This window comes from Nothobranchius furzeri, unplaced genomic scaffold, assembly GCF_043380555.1.
Source record: "Nothobranchius furzeri strain GRZ-AD unplaced genomic scaffold, NfurGRZ-RIMD1 Scf054, whole genome shotgun sequence".
Taxonomy (NCBI): Eukaryota; Metazoa; Chordata; class Actinopteri; order Cyprinodontiformes; family Nothobranchiidae; genus Nothobranchius; species Nothobranchius furzeri.
In genome coordinates, this window is record NW_027223071.1 from 96,481 (window position 1) to 113,111 (window position 16,631).

General features: G+C 45.9%; 1 protein-coding gene across 1 annotated transcript in view; it reads left to right on the forward strand.

Moving 5' to 3' along the window:
* Positions 1 to 16,486, forward strand: part of LOC129161115 (collagen alpha-2(XI) chain-like) — a 51,565-nt gene extending 35,079 nt beyond the window's left edge. The window contains 41 exon segments of the mRNA XM_070547837.1: positions 2,091 to 2,144; positions 2,228 to 2,272; positions 2,405 to 2,458; positions 5,847 to 5,891; positions 5,976 to 6,029; positions 6,143 to 6,250; positions 7,314 to 7,367; positions 7,442 to 7,495; positions 7,619 to 7,663; positions 8,367 to 8,420; positions 8,579 to 8,623; positions 8,718 to 8,771; positions 8,874 to 8,927; positions 8,999 to 9,052; positions 9,135 to 9,332; positions 9,440 to 9,493; positions 10,432 to 10,539; positions 10,646 to 10,753; positions 11,680 to 11,733; positions 11,823 to 11,876; positions 11,957 to 12,064; positions 12,172 to 12,225; positions 12,294 to 12,347; positions 12,453 to 12,506; positions 12,592 to 12,645; positions 12,721 to 12,828; positions 12,908 to 12,961; positions 13,039 to 13,092; positions 13,168 to 13,221; positions 13,319 to 13,372; positions 14,241 to 14,348; positions 14,428 to 14,481; positions 14,572 to 14,733; positions 14,802 to 14,855; positions 14,927 to 14,962; positions 15,045 to 15,098; positions 15,164 to 15,449; positions 15,558 to 15,664; positions 15,744 to 15,812; positions 15,883 to 16,119; positions 16,202 to 16,486. Of these exon segments, the coding sequence (XP_070403938.1) occupies positions 2,091 to 2,144; positions 2,228 to 2,272; positions 2,405 to 2,458; positions 5,847 to 5,891; positions 5,976 to 6,029; positions 6,143 to 6,250; positions 7,314 to 7,367; positions 7,442 to 7,495; positions 7,619 to 7,663; positions 8,367 to 8,420; positions 8,579 to 8,623; positions 8,718 to 8,771; positions 8,874 to 8,927; positions 8,999 to 9,052; positions 9,135 to 9,332; positions 9,440 to 9,493; positions 10,432 to 10,539; positions 10,646 to 10,753; positions 11,680 to 11,733; positions 11,823 to 11,876; positions 11,957 to 12,064; positions 12,172 to 12,225; positions 12,294 to 12,347; positions 12,453 to 12,506; positions 12,592 to 12,645; positions 12,721 to 12,828; positions 12,908 to 12,961; positions 13,039 to 13,092; positions 13,168 to 13,221; positions 13,319 to 13,372; positions 14,241 to 14,348; positions 14,428 to 14,481; positions 14,572 to 14,733; positions 14,802 to 14,855; positions 14,927 to 14,962; positions 15,045 to 15,098; positions 15,164 to 15,449; positions 15,558 to 15,664; positions 15,744 to 15,812; positions 15,883 to 16,119; positions 16,202 to 16,348 (3,312 nt within the window). The 3' untranslated portion in view covers positions 16,349 to 16,486.
* The last annotated feature ends 145 nt before the right edge of the window (positions 16,487 to 16,631 follow it).

Genomic DNA, 16,631 nt, shown 5'->3' on the forward strand with positions numbered 1-16,631 from the left:
AGAGGAGCGTGAGTTTGGTCCGCATAGCCGGTAGTAAGTCGGACCTGTTCCCAGTGAGGGTTGGACTCCGCCAGGGCTGCCCTTTGTCACCGGTTCTGTTCATCACTTTTATGGACAGAATTTCTAGACGCAGCCGTGGTGTGGAGTGTGTCGAGTTTGGTGGCAGGAGAATCTCGTCTCTGCTTTTTGCGGATGATGTGGTCCTCCTAGCTTCATCCAGCTCTGACCTTCAGCTCTTGCTGGGTAGGTTCGCGGCCGAATGTGAAGCGGCTGGGATGAGGATCAGCACCTCCAAATCTGAGACCATGGTTCTCGACCGGAAAAGGGTGGCTTGCCACCTCCGGGTCGGGGGAGAGGTCCTACCTCAAGTGGAGGAGTTTACGTATCTCGGGGTCTTGTTCACGAGTGAGGGTAGGAGGGATCGGGAGATCGACAGGCGGATTGGTTCGGCGTCAGCAGTGATGCGGACGCTGAGCCGATCTGTCGTGGGGAAGAGGGAGCTGAGCCAGAATGCCAGGCTCTCGATTTACCGGTCGATCTATGTCCCAATCCTCACCTATGGTCATGAGCTTTGGGTAATGACCGAAAGAACGAGATCGCGGATACAAGCGGCCGAAATGAGTTTCCTCCGTAGGGTGGCCGGGCTCAGCCTTAGAGATAGGGTGAAGAGCTCGGACATTCGGGAGGGACTCGGAGTAGAACCGCTGCTCCTCCGGATCGAAAGGAGCCAGTTGAGGTGGTTTGGGCATCTGGTCAGGATGCCTCCTGGACGCCTCCCCGGGGAGGTGTTTCGGGCATGTCCTGCCGGCAGAAGGCCCCCGGGTCGACCCAGGACACGTTGGAGAGGTTACATCTCCAATCTGGTCCGGGAACGCCTTGGGGTCCTGCCGGAGGAGCTGGTGGACAAGGCCGGGGAGAGGACGGCCTGGAGCTCCCTAATTGGGATGCTGCCCCCGCGACCCGGACCCGGATAAGCGGAGGAAGACGAAGACGAAGATATCCACTAAGGAATGTGAGACTCTATATCCACTGGGTCTGGGAATGCTAGAAATTAGGATTAGTCTTGGATTATATAGTTACTGTAATTTCCGGACTATAGAGCCCACCAACAAAAAAAAAGGTTTTCTACACACACCGCACTCAAATACAAGCCGCGGCACAGCAGCCACATGCAGGTCTCTGGCGCACAGCGCATGTACGGCCATAACATGAGATAATTAGACAGAAAGACGCTACACGGAGGTTTTTCGTCGTTGTTTTAATTCAACAAAACGAATTTTAAACACGGGTGAACGTGCCTGCAAGTTTAGAAAAGAGAACAGCACTGATAGCATTCATATTTCTGGATGGTTATAAAATAAAAACAGCACTGACACGTTATTACCGTAATTTGCATGTTTAGAAGAAAAGAACAGCGCTGACTCAGCATTAATAAGGCCTGGATGATTAGAAAATAAAAACTGCACACAAAACATGCCTGGTTAGTAAATAAAACACACTTGCCTACCAGAAGAAGTCATTCGCTCTCATCTTCCTCTTGCGCACTAAAGCCATTAAAGTCCTCTTCTTCAGTGTCGGAGTTGAACAGCCTCAGAAGAGCTTCGTCACATACCTTTTCTGTGGCGATGTCAGTGTCGCTGTCCGTGTTGCTGTCATCATCCCCGGGTGAAGCTGGCTTGAATGAGTTCTTTCCGCTGCCGTCTCCAGCGCCGAACCATGGATTCATTCATGCCAAGCTTACGTACGGCAGCACTGTTTCCCTCCTTTACTGCCAGATCGATGGCCTTCAGCTTAAATGCGGCATCATATGAACTCATACGTGTAGTTACCATGATGAGGGGGTATGGATCGTGCCGGCTGCTTGCATGTGCTAAATTAAAATGAGCACTTTCTTCGATTTCCACTTTTGACTTCCACCTGTTTCACTTTCTGCTAAAGCGCCCCCTAGTGGCAGGTGAAGGAAAATCTGCAGTAAAGCCGCACCTCATTATAAGCCGCAGGGTTCAAAGCGTGGGAAAAAAGTAGCGGCTTATAGTCCAGAAAATACGGTACTCGGATTAAGCTCATGACCACTTTGTGTTTCTTTCTAGGGTCCCACTGGAAAACCGGGTTTACCAGGAATGCCTGGAGCGGACGGCCCTCCTGTAAGTTTCCCTTTTAAAATATTAAATATGATTTTATGTATTTTTATTTGTCCAGAGACTCGAGCCCCATTTTCTGTTCTCAGGGTCACCCAGGAAAGGAGGGTCCATCAGGCACTAAAGGAAACCAGGTAGGTGTCGATTTAAACCACCTAATCTGTTTCATCCTAAACTTTTTTCTGTGTGTATTTAGAATAATTAGAGTAGATCTTTGTGGTTTTAGTTGTCTTATGCTTTTAACTCATCTTCCTGATCATCTCCAGGGTCCCAACGGTCCTCAAGGAGCCATCGGCTATCCTGGCCCTCGTGGCATCAAGGTCGGAACATTTATTTAATATTTTATCAAAATGTTCATAGATACCAACACATTTTCTGTTCATGTCACTTAATTATGAGTGGCTGCCGATATCCAATACTTTAAAAATGCATTAAAATAAGAAAACGGGGGAACACACCTGAGTTGTGCTCACCAGAGGTGGTCAGACTGCCGTGAGACCACATGCTGATGCGGTTGGCCCTGGGTTCCTCCTAATGTGAGACAATGTTGGACCCCATGGCTAAAGTGTGTCAGCAGTTTCTGCAAGAGCAAGGCATTGATGCTATAGACTGCTCCGCCCGTTTCCCAGACCCGAGTCCAGTTGAACACATCTAGGACATCATGTCTCGCTCCATCCACCAACACCACGTTGCACCACAGACAGTCCAGGAGCTGGCAGATGTTTTAGTCCAGGTAGCAGCAGTAGCTCAGGAGGTTGAGGGGGTTGTCCAGTTATCAGAAGGTTGTAGCGGTGTGGATTGACTTCGTATTTATTAAATGATCAATAAGATGTGGTGTTTCATATAAATATGAAATATCAATCTGATTGATCTTTGAATATTTGAACTAACGTTCCTTTAGGTTCTTTGACTCTTCAGGGAACACACACTTCATATTCATTCAGACAGAGTCAAGGATATAGTTTATAAAAATGAGTTTAATTGTATTTTCTAAACTAATGATTAAACATGACAAAGTATGGATGATGGTTGTACAGGATAACAGATGATGAATGAGATGGTGGAATGTGAGCTACATGTTTCAGATGTCTGAGTTTTAAAATCAGTTTGGCTGTATGGTTTAATAAGCTAGATTGTTCATAAAACCATCCGATGCCATTTGTGTCGAGTCTACGCACCCTTGTATGAAGGTCCACGTGAGATCCAGGGGGTCAAGAGGTCAGGATGGAGACCTCTGAGTAGGGCTGCTCAATTAATCAAATTTTTATCCCAATTACGATCTGAGTTTTGAACGATTATAAAAACAAAACAAGCCGATTATTTGCTCCTCCCACTTGCGCTGCCCTGAGTTGCAAATGAAGCGCTCCTCCCACAGTGTTGCCAACTTAGCGACTTAAACGCTATTTCTAACAGCTTTTCAGACCCCCTTCTTGACTTTTTAAATCGTAAAAATACCTAGCGAACACCTCAGAAACATCTCTGGTAACCTTAGCTACTTTCTGGATAACCGCCGTTGACATTTCTTGCAGGTTAGCTAAACACTCCGCCTGCGCTCCGGACCGTTCTTCAGGACATTAGGAAAGGGAATGATGCAGTGATGTGTCAGTTGCTAAAGAAACGGCTCTTAGAGCCGGTTCCCTGTTGGATTAAACAGAGTGAGTGACACACACCGTAACTGCGGGCTCCTGAGCCGCTAAAAACAGCTAAATGTGCGCGTGCTGCGCGCTAAACACACGTACAGCTTGCCCATGATTGCTGTGAAACCGGGTTGGGGGGGTGCAGCTGTGGTTGGGACAGTTATTACATTCACTGATGGACCTGTAAATAAATAGTTTATAAATAAGGTAGAAATAAGTTCCTCACGCTGATAACTAATAACTAATCTCTCTGAGGACACGGTGCTAGTGCACTCTCCTACAGCACCTTGACATGACTAAATAAATGTTATACAACATTTTATGAACATCAATTTATTTGCATTTATTTGTTATAAATGCCACTGTATAATTCTTGCTGTCAGAATTTGCAAGATATTGGTATTTGGGTCTGTACTGGTTAGACTTAAATGAATTAAACCAAGGTCTATAGCCCTTGGGTCATAAACTATGAGCTATAAGTACATTGGTCTTTTTATACTGGGAATCAGGAGTTATTTTAGTGATCATCTTGTTTCTTATTTAATTTTGTCCGATTGTGCCCTGAGCAATTTTATGACAGAATAAAAACAAATAAAATCAACATAAATTGAAAAATCGTCCTAAATAATCGAGATCTCAATTTCAGTCACAATAATCGTGATTATTGTTTTTGCCATAATCGAGCAGCCCTACCTCCGAGCATGACCCATCTAGTCTGAGATACCTTCAGGTGACGGCAGGAAGCTGGAGTGTCTATTTTGCATCTGAGGCTGTTGTGTCTGATGTCACTTGCAAGCTTTGCAGAGCAATGTTTTGACCTGAGGTCAGATAAGAGGGTGGTCCCAAATGCTTGCTCACTGGTCGGCCTAAACCGAGTGAACTCTGAAGAACTAACTAGATCAGGAAGTGATCCTTGTCTATATCCAATGTTTACAAATCAGAATTTGACACGTTTAAAGGCGTTGTGATGCATCCCTGGATGTGGGATGCAGTTTGTGTCTACAAGTAAATTTCTGGTAATTTTTGATTAAATATTTGACCTTTTGGTAAGTTACAAGGTTCAATCCTGGCTCCCACCAGAGAATGCTGCTGTTGTGTCCCTGGGCAAGACTCCTAACCCGCCTTGCTTGATGGTGGTGGTTGGAGAGACTGGTGGTGCCAGTGTGTGGCAGTCTTTGCCGTCAATGCGCCCCAGGGCAGCTGTGGCTACAATATAGCTCATCATCACCAGCGTGTGAATGAGTAAATGACCGATTATGTTGTGAGGTTGTAGAACCCTGTGAGGAGATCCCTCAAGAGACCATCCTCCACCTCATCAGGAGCATGCCCAAGAGTTGTAGAGATCGTACAAACGTGGAGGCCACACCCACTACTGAGCCTCATTTTCTTTTGTTTTAAGGACGTGACATCAAAGCTGGACCAGCCTGTTGTTTTTCCACTTTTATTTTGAGTACGACTCCAAATCCAAACCTCTGTGGGTTACGTTTGATTTCCATTGATAATTTTTGTGTTTGTTGTCGGCACGTTCAGCTTCAGATCTAGTCTTATTTTTGTGTTACCTTTATTTTTTGAGCAGTGTATTAACTCATATACTGCCAATGATGACAAAAGTCAACATTTTAAATCCAACCGTTCACTGCCATTTGCATGTTTTTACTGTGTGGGCGTCGGACGAGCCCCCGCACCGTGAGAACAAACATCTCGGCTCTAAAGCCGATCTTCATCCGCGTACGTCACGTGATCAGGAAGCAGAACATCCAGGTGTTAGGAGATTGTTTTGGGCCGCTGCTGTAAAAAAAAAGTGAGGCGCGAACTGGAAAAGCTTCTGCCGATCACAATTCAACAACGGATTATGAGAGAACGGATAACGCTCGAAACGCGCGGATTCTTCCTGATGTAAGAGGTGGGTCTCCGCTTTGTTTTGGCGTCGACATCATCCTAGCGCGCAACGTTCTGTGACTCAAAAAATGGCGAGAAACGCTGGCAGCGAATGAGTTAATGATATATTTTAAAGTTTTTTCATGTCATATTTAAAAAGATTAAACCACCAAACATTTTGTTTTGATTGCAGGGAGTGCAAGGAATCCGCGGTCTAAAGGGTCACAAAGGAGAGAAGGTAACTCCTGCGTTACCGCCTAAAATCAGTCATGTGAAATGTCCTAAATATCCTCGATTGACAGATAACTGTTTTTGTTTGTAGGGAGAAGATGGCTTCCCAGGAATTAAGGGAGATTTTGGCATCAAGGGAGAGAGGGTAAAATAAATGATGGCTAATAAGTTTGTGGTGGATAAGATTAGATGATGTTTCAGTCCTGTTTCATGTTTGCTTTATTGTGACTGTTGTTATCTGATGTTCCTCACTGGTAGGGTGAGATTGGAGTTTCAGGGCCCAGAGGAGAAGATGGCCCAGAGGGACCAAAGGGTCGTGTTGGACCTCCTGGAGAACTCGGACCAATTGGGCTTGCTGGAGAGAAGGTACGACCGTTTAAATCAGAGAAGAATATAAAGATGAGCTCATTGTTGTACTTCCTTTTGTGGTTTATGGAAAAAAGGGTGACATTTTTTACTTTGTGGCATTTTAATTAGTTTTAAAAGAGGATGTCACATAATACAGGACTTCTGGTTTAATGTCATGGGCGTGCGTTGTGCTGACTGCAGTTCCTCTAACGACCACACGTGCGCGCTGCAGCTTTAAATCAAAAATAACTTTAGGCCCTAGGCCTTTTTTCTTTGGGCCCTGGCGCCTCCCAATCAGGGGCCTTTGGAGTTTCATGTCCCAAGTGTCAGTGGTTGTTTGCATTACCCGAGCACAGCTACAGCTACAATCAAAACAGTTTAGATTGTAAACAAAGCTCTTTTTGGTTTTTGACACATTAAGATAAAATAATACTTGAACTTTATTTTAGAAGAGCTGCCCTGTGTGAAAGTGCTGACAGGATGGAGGTTGTGAGTTCAAATTCCATTTAGGAAATTTAGTCAATTGTTTTATTTATTCCAGGGATCCTCAACTACATTTGTTCAAGGTTTTTTTTCTCCAGCAGAGACCAGAGAAGGCCAGATGCTCTTCTAAAATAAAGTTCAAACATCATTGTTTCTTAATTTATTACAATTTAAAATGGCCTTGTTTCCCATCTGAGCTGTTTGATTGTGGTTGTAGTTGTTTGGAGAATGTGGACAGTTGTAGATGTCTGGGACATGAAACTGTAGAGGCCCCCAGTTGGGGGGTGTTAGGGTTTAACAGGTTAAACAGGAACATTAAAGGTTGATAAATATTGATTAGTTTTATATGGTGATGTATATCAGTATCAACAGATGTGGAAAATAAGATAAGAATATGTCGCCCACCCCTGTTCTAAATGTTTATTTTAGCTTTATTAAACTAAACATGTTTCCTCTAAATTTACTGCAGGACACAATAACTCAACTACAGCATCTGAGAATAAAACTAGCTGCTTGTCTCCTTTTCTACCTAAACATTTACCTGAAACCCGCTAATAAACTTTTTGTGCATTTTATGACATCGTTGACATTTTTCCAGGGTAAACTTGGTGTACCTGGACTTCCTGGATACCCTGGAAGACAAGGACCCAAGGTAAATAAACACTTGTACATCAGAAGTTAGTTAATGTTTTCTATAATTACTGATATAAAGATTTTTGTTTTTAGGGATCTCTTGGATTCCCTGGATTTCCTGGTTCTAATGGAGAGAAGGGAACGCGGGTGAGCTGTTATACTTGTTATCAAAGCAGGAGTTACCTTCCTGAAACATTAAAACTAGTGATGATTTTACCCAGGCGTAGTTGTGCTTTATTAGTTTATAACATGTTTTCTTTTTTAAATCAGGGTGTTTCTGGAAAACAAGGACCAAGAGGACAAAGAGGACCAACGGTAAAGTTCTCATTTACTCAGAGCTCCTAGTCAGACCAGAGGAACTAAACAGAAGCTGATTTGTGTCGACATCATTTAGCACCAGTGCAGTTACAATTATAACCACTGGGGGTCAGCAGAGACTACCTTTGGTCAGTAACAGTTTAGGTGGTGTTGCACTGTGCTTATAATGATTCAATTCAAGTTTATTTATAAAGCGCCAAATCACGACCAGAGTCGTCTCAAGGACCTTCACACAGTAAACATTCCAATCCAGGTCAGTTCATTAAGCCAATCAGAAAAATGTTCCCTATATGAGAAACCCAGCAGGTTGCATCGAGTCACTGACTAGTGTCAAGAGTCTTTACAGCAATCCTCATACTAAGCAAGCATGCAACGACAGTGGAGAGGAAAACTCCTTTTAAACAGGAAGAAACCTCCAGAGAATCCTGGCTCAGTGTAAGCAGCCATCCTCCACGACTCACTGGGGATCGAGAAGACACACACACACACACACACACACACACAATGGTTACATTGTGATTTCTTAGTAAATAGTCTATTTGGTGAGAGATAAACTTTATTGTATTTCTCCTAGTGAATCTATAATTAAACGGGTAAACTAGTAGTAGCACATCATGGTTTAATGTGTTAATTTGGTTGCATTTATAAAATTTTTTTCTGGATCAGGAAATCTATTTTAACTCTTGTCTGTGATCACCAGGGTCCTCGAGGGCAGAGAGGACCGAGGGGATCAACAGGAAAACTAGGAGCAAAGGTTTGTCTAAACATCGAAACACCCAGGCTTAGCAACGTTCTCCAAATGTACGCTTTTCCCTTTTATCAAATCTTCATATGAATAATTTCTTATTTATACAATAATCTAAAAGTATTTTTGTGTGTCAAACAGACCTAAAATATTATATTTCCTCATAGGGAACGTCTGGAAGTGACGGCCCTCCTGGTCCTCCTGGAGAGAGGGTGAGTTCTTATTTGCTGCTACAGGAAATCATGAAACGATTTAATTAGGTTATAATTTATGTTCTAATTTTATACGATGTCATGGTCTGATCAGGGATTACCCGGACCTCAAGGAGCCAACGGCTTCCCCGGACCAAAGGGACCTCCAGTAAGTCTGGTTTCTGCTTTTTGCTGCTGAAGACTTTTAGGTTATTGTTTTGAAATGGGAGCTGAAGTTTTTGGGGAATTAAGGTAAACTAATACTTCACAGGGACCTCCAGGAAAGGACGGACTGCCTGGACATCCTGGACAGAGAGGAGAAGTCGTAAGTTTGTAGATAAACTTAGTTAAAGGTGTTCTGCTGCATCTTTAGGTTCACCAAGTCTTCTTCTACAGGGGTTCCAAGGTAAAGTGGGTCCACCTGGGCCTCCGGGAGTTGTAGGACCTCAGGTGGGTTAATCCATCCGGTTCCATCATTTCACAGCTTTTGCAACAACGCAGTCATAGTCTTTTTTTCCCTCCATCCTCCTAGGGTCCATCCGGTGAAACGGGCCCCATGGGTGAGCGTGGGCACCCTGGACCTCCAGGTCCTCCAGGAGAGCAGGGACTTTCTGGTCCGTCAGGAAAAGAGGGCACCAAGGGAGACCCCGGACCTCCAGGAGGCCCTGGTAAAGATGGGCCTCCTGGTCTGAGAGGATTCCCTGGAGAGAGAGGACTTCCTGGAACCCCTGTGAGTGAAACGAGTTCAGACCATCAGAGTTTGATGCTTTATGTTTCTCTAGAGGGTTTAGTGGAGCTCAGGTGAAACTGATGAGATCTTTTGATGTTTCCTTCCAGGGTGGTGGAGGACTGAAGGGAAGCGAAGGACCTGCTGGACCTCCTGGACCTGCTGTATGTTTTGAACAATCTTATGAAACTTAGCCCTCAGGCTTCGTTAGGGACTTTTTTGTCCATTTGGGCAGTTTTTTGTTTTTCGTTTTGACACCATTTCACCACCGTTTGTGCATACGGTAAAAAAATGTTGTCGCAAAACCGCTCTCTGGACAAATTTGGAATTTTTAAAATAGACCAAGGGAACACTATGAAAGAAACACTTGAGACTTTAGAGGACAAAAACATCCGCTTGTAAAAGTGGCTATAAAAATTTTTTTAATGTTTTTTTTTTTTTTTCACACATCTGTTGAACAACTTCAGCCCTGCTCAAACATAAAAAAAAATCAGTCATTTTGAGGCTTTTAACCCTTGAAATGCCAGTTTGAATACTCAGTCATTGATGTAATTTATGAAGAAGAAAAAAACACTAAAACTGAGTTATTTTCTAAAAAAGACATTTTTTTTTGCCTGGGGGTGTTTAGTTCCAATCAGTCTTGATTATGTTATGAAATATCTAAAATTTTGAATTTTTTGCATTTATAGTTTTTACATAGCAACAGATTTAAAATTCACTATACACTCGAGCCATTAGAGGCAAAAACGTCCCATTGACTTCAATGCAAACCACAGTTTTTGATCCTGCATCATCTGCAGCAAGTAATCATGCTTTCTGTGATGTTATGGTTTCATTTTGGACAAAGGTAGTCAAATTTATGATTTTTACTGTTCACTCCCAAATTCTGTCATTTCTCCATACGTTGCCCAGGCGAGAAAGCTAAAAACCCTTACAAGCGGACGTTTTTGCCCTCTAATGACTCTTTTGTATGAAAGTTAAAGTGAAGCCTGAGGGTTAAGGTCATTTCTGTCAGAGTCAGGCTGATGTTGATGTCAGAAGACCCAATCAAAGGTAGAAGTACTCGCTCACTGTTAAGTGTACCAACATGTGTACTTTCTAGGGTTCTCCTGGTGAGAGAGGTTCTGCTGGAACCGCTGGACCTGTGGGACCTCCTGGCAGACCAGGTCCTCAAGGACCACCAGGACAAGCTGGAGAGAAGGGCGTTCCAGTGAGTTATCAGGACGTTTTTAATCAGTAACACAAACCTAAAATATATCCTTTAACTCGGCGTGGCGAGCTAAAGACGGAATAACTTCAGACGTTCTCCTTTACAGGGCGAGAAAGGCCCCATTGGCCCAGCAGGGCGGGATGGAGTCCAGGGTCCAGTGGGTCTGCCCGGCCCTGCTGGATCACCTGGAGTACCTGGAGAGGATGGAGATAAGGTGAGTAACTCCACATGACCGTCCCAAGACTTTAGTCACAGTCGACACAAAACCGACTTCTACATTATTTTAGTTATGGGACATTTTAGATCCTAATTATAGATATTCCTTATTAAATCCTTTACAATGTTCATTATGTCCTCTTTTTAAATATTAAACGAGGTTCCTTTTGCTTCGGACATGAAGGTGTTTCTAGTTACCTTTACATGTTTCGACCGTCGTCTGCGGTCTTCTTCAGAAGTGTCACAGGTGTTTGTGTGACTCGTCTATCAGCTGTTCTTCCGGTGGGCGTGGCCAAGCCGGATCTGTCAGATCCGCCGGGTCGGTCACGCCCACCTCCGCTGGCTGGTCTTTGGAGAAGGGAATCCCAGGTGCGAGACAGCTGATAGGCCCCCTCGTCTCTGTTCATGTTCCCGTTTCCTTATTTCTGTCGCCTCACAAGGACAACAACAAAAAAAAAGCAGAGGAGCAAACCTTCAAGTCAGCCATGTCAGATCATTGCAAACGAAATAATCACATCATGGACTGGGATCAAGGGAAAATTATCAACACCGAGAACAACCGGTTCAAACGTTGGGTCAGGGAGGCAATAGAAATGAGGAAACGGGAGCATGAACAGAGACGAGGGAGCCTATCAGCTGTCTTGCACCTGGGATTCCCTTCTCCAAAGACCAGCCAGCTCCGGGTTGGCCACGCCCACCGGAAGAACAGCTGATAAAGACGCGTCACACAAACATCTGTGAGACTTCTGAAGAAGACCGCAGACGACGGTCGAAACATGTAAAGGTAACTAGAAACACCTTCATGTCCGAAGCAAAAAGAACCTCCTCTAATATTCCTTATTAAATATTCTAAATGAACGTGCATCTATTATCCTGACCAATAATAGTCGTATGTGCTCAAACTTTGATAAAACGTGTCTTCAGGGTGAAGTTGGAGAACACGGTCAGAAGGGAGCCAAGGGGGGGAAAGGAGAGCATGTGAGTGACTTAGTGAAGCCCTCGTGTGTCGTATTATTATTAATAATAATATTCATGTTTTAAAGCTAAAATGCGTGTTTTCATGTTAGGGTCCTCCTGGTCCACCTGGCCCAAACGGTCCAGTTGGCCAACCCGGTCCTGCTGTGAGTAGAAACAGATCAAAATGCTGATTTGGTGCTTGGATGTGGGCTGCATACCATTTCTTATCTCCTCTGTGGGGCAGGGGGCAGATGGAGAGCTGGGACCAAGGGGGCAGCAGGGACCTTTTGGAGCTAAAGGTGACGAAGGAACTCGAGGATTCCCGGGAGCTCCGGGACCTATCGGACTTCAGGTGAAAGAAGAAAAACCAATAAACAGTTTTCTGTTGGAGTCGCTCGTGTTTAGGTTCCTGCGCTAAGCTGCTAACCAGTTTTTGGTTAAACTTCTTCTGGTCTACAGGGCCTGCCTGGACCATCGGGTGAGAAGGGAGAGACCGGAGACGTTGGGCCATTGGTGAGCTTAAAACAACTGGAGATGTGGCTTCTTTCTTCTACAGCAATACAACTTTTTTATGTCTCCAGGGTCCTCCTGGACCTCCGGGACCCCGCGGACCTGCTGGACCCAACGGAGCCGACGTGAGTGCTTGGAGCTCTTCTAGTTGCTTCTGTAGTTTTTACCAAGTCAGGTCTGTTAGTAGGAACTTTGTCTCTCATTACATTTGTTTCATGGTTGCATTTCAGGGACCTCAAGGTCCTCCTGGTGGTTTGGGTAATCCTGGACCTCTTGGAGAGAAGGTGCAGCATTGGAGGATTTTCCTGCATGACTTTAATAGTCTCTCATAAAATAGCTGCTATAAGACATTCAGTGTTTGCTCCACAGGGAGAGCCTGGTGAGGCGGGAGCACCTGGAGTTGTTGGAGAACCAGGAAAGAAGGTGAGTACCTGAGTGAGCCAAAGTCTTCTGATGCCCCGCTGACCGGTTAGCCAACAGCCGTGTTCTCGTTGTCAGGGTCTTCGTGGAGAACGCGGAGAGAAGGGAGAAGCTGGACAACCTGGAACTGCTGGACCTGCTGGAGGACGAGGACGACCTGGAGATGATGGACCCAAAGGAAACCCAGTAAGACGCAGTGAAGCAGTTCTTCTACCATCCAGACACCCAGACCTGTCACTTATCGTGACTGGTTTTGTAATTTCAGGGCCCAGTTGGTTCCCCTGGAGATCCTGGTGCTCCTGGTGAGGTTGGACCCAGAGTAAGTGTCTTTAGTTTTACAGACCATCTTCTGCACCACCGAACATCTCATCTAATCCTGATCGGCTTTGACTTCAGGGTCAAGATGGCGCCAAAGGAGAGAGAGGAGAGGACGGTGAAGCAGGAGAGTCGGTGAGTAAAACGATGCAACAGGAACATCAAACACGGTTTGTCCCCTAAATCTCATGGATCCATTTCCTGTTACAGGGTTCTCCAGGACCTCCCGGTGAGAACGGACCACCTGGTCCTCCAGGAAAAAGGGTAAAGTTTGATAGCCCAGATGGATGGATGTATCCGCCTATCGCTTTTAAATAAGCATCCGATAGATAAATTATTCCTAAACTATTTTATTCATCAGGGACCTGCTGGGACCAGAGGACCGGAGGGCCGACAAGGAGAGAAGGGAACCAAAGTGAGTCGTTTTTACAGATGATCAACATGCAGATTTAAACACTAGAAAACCCTTAACTCATTCGCTGCCGGCGTTTCTCACCGTTTTTTAAGAGTCACAGGACATTGCGCGCTAGGATGATGTCGATGCCAAAGCTACCAAAACAAAGCGGAGAGTCGCCTCTTACATCAGGAAGAATCCGCGCGTTACCCGTTCTTTCATGATCCGTTGTTGAATTGTGATCGGCAGACGCTTTTCCGGTTCGTGCCTCACTTTTTTTACAGCAGCGGCCCAAAACGATCTCCTAACACATGGATGTTCTGCTTCCTGATCACGTGACGTGTGACGTACGCGGATGAAGATCGGCTTTAGAGCCGAGATGTTTGTTCTCACGGAGCGGGGGCTCGTCCGACGCCCACACAGTAAAAACATGCAGTGAATGAGTTAAAGAGGACAAGTCTCCTGATCCCGTTAAATCATTTCCATCCATAAAAATAGTAATTTTACATTTACAAAAGTAAAGCTGGGAATTATGAGCTTTGTTTAAACAGCTTCATTGTTCTAAGCTTCAGTCAAATTAATAAATTACATTAATTTTGTGATTTTATTACTCAAACTCTAACGTCAAAATAAAATTATACATTTCAGCACATTTAGATTCAGATCAGCCTCCAAAGCAGTGATGGCTATTCCTGCTCCTGGAGGTCTGCTAACCAGCGTGTTTCAGGTGTTTCCCTGCTGACTAAAATCAGATGTTGGAGCAGAGAAACAACTAAAACATGCTGGGTAGCGGAGGACCTGGATTACAACATAAAACACACTTTAAGCCTACAGAGTTTCTCATGCAGAAGTGGAAAATTAACACGCTGATGGTTCTCGTCACCTTTAGGGGGATCCAGGTGCCGTCGGGCCCCCAGGGAAGACCGGCCCTGTTGGTCCTCAGGGTCAGCCGGGAAAACCGTGAACAGAAGGTCTCAGAGGACTTCCAGGACCAGTGGTGGGTTTTCCTGGGAATCAGAATCGGCAGCGTTTGCATTTAGTTAGAATCCAGCAGCTGATCCTGTTTGATGTTTCAGGGAGAGCAAGGATCTCCAGGATCTGCTGGACAGACGGGCCCACCTGGACCTATCGTAAGTCAATGACATCATCACTATTCACTAAAGCTGGTTGGTTAAATGTGAGTTTACCTTTTCCTCACCTCCTCCTCTGATGTGCTGCAGGGACCTCCCGGTCTACCTGGCCTGCGTGGAGATCCTGGTGCAAAGGGTGAGAAGGGTCACCAGGGTCTCATCGGTCTGATCGGACCTTCAGGAGAGCAGGGAGAGAAAGGAGACCGGGGCATGCCTGGGCCTCATGGATCCACCGGACCTAAAGGAGAACCTGTGAGTTAACGTCATGAGCAGCAGCTCCACGCCGGTTATCATTTATTATAAAACGTGTCTCCCTACAGGGGATGGCTGGAGGTACTGGACCTCTGGGTCCTGCTGGTCCTCCTGGGCTTCCTGTGAGTTTTTTACCATCTTATTCAGATCTTCTTGTCATTGTTGGAAAACTGACGTCTGCTCTGTTTTTCAGGGTCCGCAAGGTGTCAAAGGAGCAAAGGGCTCCAGTGTGAGTTGGTGTTTGCACGGCTTTAGTTGAGGCGTGTTAACAAACTGTTTAAATGGCTGATTCTAAAATCTTTCTGCTTTAGGGAGGAGCAGGTCCAAAGGGAGAGAAGGGTGTGCAAGGACCTCCTGGGCCTCCTGTAAGTTTAATACTTGTTTAAATACTTCATAAAAGTCTGAGTTAAATTAGATTCTTCTGTGCCAGGGTCCCCCAGGCGAGGCCATTCAGCCTCTGCCCATTCTGAGGAGTCCCAAGACTAAACGCTCCATCGATGCCAGCCAGCTGCTGCCTGAGTTCGACCCCGACGCGCCAGCCTCCGACACCGCTGGTACGGAGTTCCTGATGGGCAGTGAAGGCATGGAGGAGATCTTCGGATCCCTGAACTCACTAAGGCAGGAGATCGAGACGATGCGTTTCCCTCTGGGGACTCGGGACAGTCCGGCTCGCACCTGCCAGGACCTGCAGCTCAGCCAGCCGGACCTCCAGGATGGTGAGAGGATCACATGCTGCTTATCCGGGTTGTTTTCGGTTTCCTTTAGAGTAAAAGCCACCAACACAAACACCACCAGAGCTTCTGTAACTTCTCACCTTTCTGCAGGAGAGTACTGGATTGACCCAAACCAAGGCTGCTCCAGAGACTCCTTCAAGGTCTTCTGTAATTTCACTAAAGGAGAGACGTGCCTGTACCCCAGAGACGTCGACACGGTCAGTCAGACCTAAATCATCATAGAAACATCAAACTAAACTGGTTTAACTGATGCCACGGGAACCTTTCTGACTGCAGGTGAAGATGAGCTCCTGGGACAAAGAGACTCCAGGGTCGTGGTACAGTCAGTTCACCACTGGTAGCAAGGTCAGTAACACTCGGAGAGGTTAAAAATGGCCGCCGCCATGACCTTCACTCGTTTACTTCCTGATCTCAGTTCTCTTACGTGGATTTGAACGGCGAGCCCGTGGGCGTGGTCCAGCTGGGCTTCCTGCGCCTCCTGAGTGTCCAGGCCCGTCAGAACCTCACCTACCACTGCCACCGCTCCGTGGCCTGGGCCGACCGAAGCGCCAAGAACAACCACAAGAGGGCGCTGCACTTCAGAGGCGCCAACGAGGAAGAGCTGAGCTACGAGACCAGCCCTTACATCAAAGCATTGGTGGACGGCTGCTCCGTGAGTTCACAGCTGATTCTGAGTGTGTGTTCTGGGCGGGTTCACCTGGAAATCTGACGCGTGTCCCCGTCTCTCTCCACAGTACCGGAAAGGCTTCGACAGGACGGTCCTGGAGATCAACACGCCTCAGGTGGAGCACCTCCCTCTGCTGGACATCAAGGTGTCAGACTTTGGGGAGAGCAACCAGCAGTTTGGGTTTGAAGTTGGACCTGTCTGTTTCCAAGGCTGAACACACACACACACACACACACACACACACGATAAACATACAGGCCCAGTAATTTGTAAATTAACTTGTAAATGATATAAACACACACACACACTCGCCTACGTGCCTCTGGAGCCCTCCCAGCAAAACATGGACCAAACAGAGGAAACATCGACTGGGAGGAAAATAAACAGGAAGAACGACGTTCCTGGGAATCAAACAAAGTGTTCTTCAACGGGCCTGGACCCAGGCTTACTCCTCCCTGCTGACACCTTCATCCACTTCCTGCTCCACCTCCCCTCCT